General features: G+C 34.9%; 2 protein-coding genes across 2 annotated transcripts in view; one reads left to right on the top strand and one right to left on the bottom strand.

The window, feature by feature from the left end:
* Window positions 1-285: 285 nt before the first annotated feature.
* On the bottom strand, window positions 286-3,245 carry LOC106107555 (splicing factor 3B subunit 4). Its single transcript, XM_013288431.1, has 6 exons — window positions 3,066-3,245; window positions 2,631-2,714; window positions 2,364-2,461; window positions 1,804-1,980; window positions 951-1,135; window positions 286-757 (listed from the first exon to the last, which is right to left on the bottom strand). The coding sequence occupies exons 1-6, from the start codon at window positions 3,097-3,099 to the stop codon at window positions 310-312; spliced, it is 1,026 nt and encodes a 341-aa protein (XP_013143885.1). The 5' UTR covers window positions 3,100-3,245; the 3' UTR covers window positions 286-309.
* A 247-nt stretch (window positions 3,246-3,492) lies between these two features.
* The window catches only part of LOC106107606 (F-box/LRR-repeat protein 4), an 18,762-nt gene continuing 16,087 nt past the window's right edge, over window positions 3,493-6,167 (top strand). The window contains exons 1-2 of the mRNA XM_013288503.1: window positions 3,493-3,870; window positions 4,178-4,271. Coding sequence (XP_013143957.1) covers window positions 3,646-3,870; window positions 4,178-4,271 — 319 coding nt within the window. The 5' untranslated portion in view covers window positions 3,493-3,645. The remainder of the gene's footprint in view (window positions 3,871-4,177; window positions 4,272-6,167) is intronic.

Here is a 6,167-nt window from a genome sequence, read left to right as displayed (position 1 = left end):
CGTCGTCCAACATATATTAATACATAGCTTCGGAGATAGTTGATGTAGTTACAAAGTTTAGACAGTTTAGAACACGCAAGCGTCCTTTGTGTCTTCCAAATTGGTAACTAAATTATATGAAGTGTGAATTTCACAGCATTTACTGAACATAATAATCCATTCTACTTATACATAGTGTTCAAAAACTAAAAAGGGCAAACTATGTAACGAAGATTTTAGTGCAATGTATTATAATTCTCTAAAAAAGTGTACGTTGGGTGGAAAAAAAAACAAGATTATTTAATTTACACATTTATTTATTAACAGCATTTAATAATTATAATTCTCAGGCGGGTGGTGCGGCGGGAAGGGCGGGTGTGGGAAGGGCGGGGGTCCGCGCGGGGGGAACTGGGGACGGAACTGCGGTGGCGGCGGCGGGCGCCAGGGAGGCGGGGGGCGCGCGCCGGGCGGTGGCGGGGGGCCGAAGCCGGGGGGGAATGGTGGTGGGAAGTGGTGGAATGGTGGCGGGGGAGGTGGCGGTCCGGGGGGCGGCGGGGGGCCTGGTGGTGGCATGGAGGAGGGAGGCGGTGGTGGGGCGGCGAGGGGCAGCGGGGGTGGAGGGCGTCCTCCCATTGGCGGTCCGGGCGGGGGCATGGGGCTCGGCGCGGGCGGGGGCGGAGGTGCCATTAAGATGGGGCCCATCATGGTCGGCGGTGCATCCGCGAACAGCTGGTGAGGACGGTCCGCATGCGATAGTGGGTTTTGGGCTGCGAGTAATCTGCAAGTAAAAAAAGTTATTAATAGAACCATCATTTGTCCTATGCAATGTTCATAACATATTAAAAAACTCAAATTATAAAACAAGAAGTTAGAGCTTTATATGTTAGTGAGACAAAAGTTTTCATGAAACATAAATGCTATTATTTCTTAATGTGTAAAAAACAATTATAGATGGTAGAAGATCTTCAAACCTTTCAGCAGCAGATCCATGCCGCTCCCCTTTGACATCTTTCTTGAAAGCATAAGACACAGATATAGGTCTGTTGCACAAGTACTGATTGTTCATGGCTTCTATAGCTGCATCTGATGCTTCAAATGATGCAAAGTTTATGAACGCAAAGGCTTTAGAGTTGCCCGTTTCTGGATCTCTCATTACCTGAAAATATATGAATTATTAACATTTAAAAACTAAGAAAACTATTACATTGTGATCCTATTTCTTGCTTAGATTGTGTATTTTTATAAGGATATTCGAAATTCATGTAATTTAAAAATACTAGGGCCTGTCCCACCATATTGTAAATTGTCTGATAACAACATGTAAAACATGCGATAGAAATATTGGATATTGTTACCTTATCTGACAGTAACTTAAGTTTTAAGCTATCTAAGCCTCTATCAGCCAGTGGTGGGACAGGCCCTTAATGTATTAACAATACTAGCTGTTGCTCGCGACTTCGCCCGCGTGAAATTAAAAAATATAGCCTATGTTACTCACAGATAAATTACCTTTCTAACGATGAAAGAATTTTTAAAATTGGCCCAATAGTTTTTGAGTTATTTCAATACATACAAAAATACAAATCTATCCTCTTTACAATAATAGTATAGATTACTAAAGCCCGCTACACACTTAAAATTTATCTAAATGAACAGTCTGTTCAAATAACATTGAATGTTTAAGTGTGCTTAATTTTTTGTAAAAGTAGCAGCCACAGTCAAAGTCACATAAATATGATTTTTACAAAGTATCAAAAGCCAACATAAAGACAAAGAACTAACAAGAAGCAATACATATGAATTTTAAAATGTACAAAATAATACCTTTGGTGTTTGCAATATCACACCAAACGCTGAGAATGTGTCATAAAGCAATTTCTCATCTACTTCCGGGTCTAAGTTTCCGATGAACACATTAGCTCCTACATCAAGGTTCTTCTGATGTGCTGAAGCTTTATTGACTCTGACCGGCTTGCCATATAGTTTTATCATATTCATCACCTGTAAAAAAAAATGTGCTAAAAGAAGGAAACTGACTTACATTTCAATGTTTTAATTCCATTGTCAAGTTATAAAGGATATATTATGTGGTATTTCTTCCAAAGATAAATACATTATTATGAAGTGAATGGCATAAGTAAAATTATACTTTCCAACTTAAAGCTTTAAGTGCAAAAAATAAAATAAACCAACTATCTATGCTAATAATTTAACAAAGAAATAGGCTCCAAAACTATTGTACCAATTAAAAAAAAGCATTAGAACTCAATACCATTGAGTATTTTACATTAAATAAAAGTATATGACAGAAGATATGAGACATACATTTACCACATACAAAATATCAGATAGATTGTTAGTTAAAAATAAATTAATATTGATACCTTGATGGCATAATCTGCATCTTCCTCTCCCATAAATTCCACAAATCCATATCCTTGATGTGTCTGTGAGACACGGTCTTTGGGCATATGCACATTCACTTGAAACCAAAGAATAAACAGTGTTCAGTTGTACTATTAAATACCTACACATTGGTTGAATTTTTACTCACAAAAGAGTTTGTATTATAAAACTATGAACATAAGAATGATATCCCTTTGTATAGATTATTTTATAAATGCTGTCTATTAAATCTAATATATACTCACCCACAGGTCCCGATTGCACAAAAAGTTCCCAGAGGAGACTCTCCGAGACTCTATCATCAAGACCACCAACATATATTGTTGCATCTGAAATTTAGAAAACATATATGCACATTATTGGTTTTTTAAAGTTGATTTACATATAGATTTTTAAAAGAGCAAGATGCTTACATTTACATATAAATATATACGAAGAGATAGAAAGAGAGCTAGTTTAGTCATAGATTGTATGGACACTGGTGCCAGTTAGCGTTGACACTATGCCAGTTAATTCACAGTCCAGTTATTGAATACTATACTACAACGACTAAGTGAAGCACGAATTAATATCGTAATAATTTTATTCGTCTACGTAGAATGTTTGTACTACTTAGTTTAACTCCCCGAGGATAACCTCAAACGATAAAATTGGTAATTATAAAGCCTATGAAAATATACCTTGATTCCGTTCGGCAATAGGACCTGCTGCCATGTTGTTAGAATTACTAAACTTGAACACTTATCTTGTATGAAAATAACATTCCTAAAACGACCTAAATAGTATTCGTATTTCTAAAACCGAAATAAACAATACAAGATTTTTGGCGTCTTCACCGCTGTGCACGCCAATTTGACAGCATACGTCATGCGAATATCATGACAAAGAGTATTCTTCTTTTCTCTATGGTAATGCCTCATTCTGTAAATACCTAAGTCTTTAATTTTGTGTAAATGTATGAGGCTTACACGGTTTTTAGCTATTTTATTATCATAATTGAGTAGTCAAATTAATTTATTGTCGCTTTTCACCACAGATTTCATGTCAAATAAATAATGTCATCTTTGCCAAAAGGTTTTGATCGACTTTTGAGTCTATGATCAGTCAGTCATTGTTATCAATTTGTCAAAGAAAGACGAAGCGACTTGCGAAATAACGTCGTTTAAAATTTCTTGAAACGCTAACGCTGTTGAGTTTAATATATTTGTGCTGCAGGTCAAAAAATATTGCAGTATAATCGTTAGATTTTATAATATAAAAATGGAGAGCGCGTCCGATATAATATCTTCGCTATTGTGGTTTAAAGACGATGATTGTAAAGACGAAGAAAATAATGGACAAATAATAGAACAATTTGTTCAAAACGTTGAGGATTTTAGTTCCCAGTATGGAAGTGAAATTAGTGTTTCCTACACTGCTTTCAATCTTCGTGGACCACCATCGAACTTTCCTGACTACGGAGATTATCCGCAAGCGTTTGTTATGGTAAACAACTATTTTATCGTAAATTTTATTTATTTAGATAAAAAATAATCTCACAGTTATATTGCCAATAAGAAAAAAATTATAATCGTATACACACTTGGCATGTGCTTGATTTTACAACAATAATTTCCCATTTTTTTAGATATCATGTTAATATGATTAACTAAATGAAAAAAGGGGATATCAAGTATCTTTTAAAGAGATTAGTTCGAATCGTGGTCAAGCACTGGTTAATTTATGATATAAAAGTGTAACTCTTTACTGTAGGGTTTTATATGTTTATTTTGAATGACTATATGTTTAACAGAGAACCTATGGGAAATGGTGGGATGAAGCACCATCGGTACAGGAGGAGTACATGCCGCAGAATAGCCGTGCAATTCCCAGTCAAGATTATGTTGGTTAGTTCTTTTTTGCTACTATTTTTAATAAAAATGGATGGATGTTTGTAACTATGTAAGACATTGTAACAAATCTCGATTAAATTTGGCACACACGTCCCATAAAAATAATTTAATTTGCGTGTTAAATAGTTATGGTTAAAAACCTTTACATTTCTAAGCTACTAGCTGTTCCCTTGCAGCTTCATCGGCATGAAATTATAAAAACTGTTTTATTGTTTACATTTGTCAAATTCTTAATTGTAAATTTCAAAATTACCATTACCATAGCCTAGCTTCTTTAATGTTGGCGTGTAGTTTATAATCCCTTTCCCACATGATAGTTTTTTCCAATTTATTTACTCCCCGAGTTTGATAATTTCATGCGGATGAAGCCACGAGAAAAAAGTTATAAAAATGTGTCACGAAAGTTTAAATCATTTAACTTCCATGCTTTAGATTGTTTATCATCATCAGCTCACTATATGTCCCCATCGAGGGGCTCGGAGCCAACCCTAAGTTAGGGTGACTAGGCCATAGTCAACCACGCTGGCCCAGTGCGGGTTGGTTGACTTCACACATATCTTTGAATTTCTTTGCCAATATATTAAGATTGTTACCAGATTATTATTATTGTTTTTTAAGATCTTATTTATAATACTTTTCAATGTCATGATGCCATTTAATTCCATTATAGTCTTATCAGTTAATGATGTAAATGTCAGGTTTAACCATTCATAATTTTCCTTAGGAATTTTAATTTAAAGTGTTCAAAGAAAGTAATAAATCATAATTGCGTTGCTATGTTCCACGCATTTTCAGAATTAGAATCAACTGTGTATTTACAATGATGATATATACTTGTTTTTATAATTTTTGACCAACTTCCCAAAAGAAGAAGGTACTCAATTTGTATGTTTTTTATTTTTTGTGTGTTATGGCATAATTATGTTACTTTTTACACTCATGACTTATCTAACTAAAGTAATGTGAGCATTTACAATAAGGTATTTCATAATATAGTTAAGATTAAATAAAGATGGCTAGGTAGAGGAAGACCAAAAGAGATGGATTGTGTGAAAGAGGATAAGCTTAAGAAAGTGAATTCAGATTTAACAGCTGATAAAGTATCAAAGAGTAGTTAACACTATGAAGTCCCTTCAAATAACCAAGCAAATGTTGATGTTTCGTAACAAGTATATAATACAAACCACATTCAGTAACTATTTTTGTTGTGTACACAAATATCATGATTCTTCAATGAACAATATTTATTTTTAACTTGTATCCGGTTCTATGAATCACATATAAATGTAACTATTACAGTTTGTATTGTTTTTGTAGGACATTTGATTGATAAGGAATAATTGTTCCAAAATGTTGCATTAAAGTTGCAAAATTCATAGGATTTTTCCTAGAAGGTGTCTTACGTTGATTTAATATTTTCATCATCTTCCTCCTTATCCTACCCAAGAAGGGATAGTGCGACAGGTTTTTGTTCTCCACATAACTCTATCACGTCATCTCAGTCATCTCTCCCTTTGTGATCATATCACCTTTCACGCAATTCATCCATCTCTTTCTAGGTCTACCTCTACTGGTGTACCCTTCTGCACTCATAACTGACGTTCTCCTCGTTACATATGATTCATACCTCCTAGTATTTTATCTTAAAAATATTAGATCAGTATTTACAGTATCTTACTAGTCTCTGATCAATATCTTGTTATAATTTCTTATACTCAATTACTGATATAAAAGCGTAAATTTGGATTCCACAGATATTTGTTACTAGCTGTTGCTTGCGACTTCGTCTGAGTGAAATTGTGTGGCACTACAGGTCAGCAGACTGGGATAGGATGCGGTCTTTCTTTGCATCCTACCCATGGGGGCAAGTTTGCTTCAAGCTGGATGATC

Source organism: Papilio polytes, unplaced genomic scaffold, assembly GCF_000836215.1.
Source record: "Papilio polytes unplaced genomic scaffold, Ppol_1.0 DF821956.1, whole genome shotgun sequence".
NCBI classification, from domain to species: domain Eukaryota; kingdom Metazoa; phylum Arthropoda; class Insecta; order Lepidoptera; family Papilionidae; genus Papilio; species Papilio polytes.
This window is presented reverse-complemented; position numbering and strand designations above follow the sequence as displayed.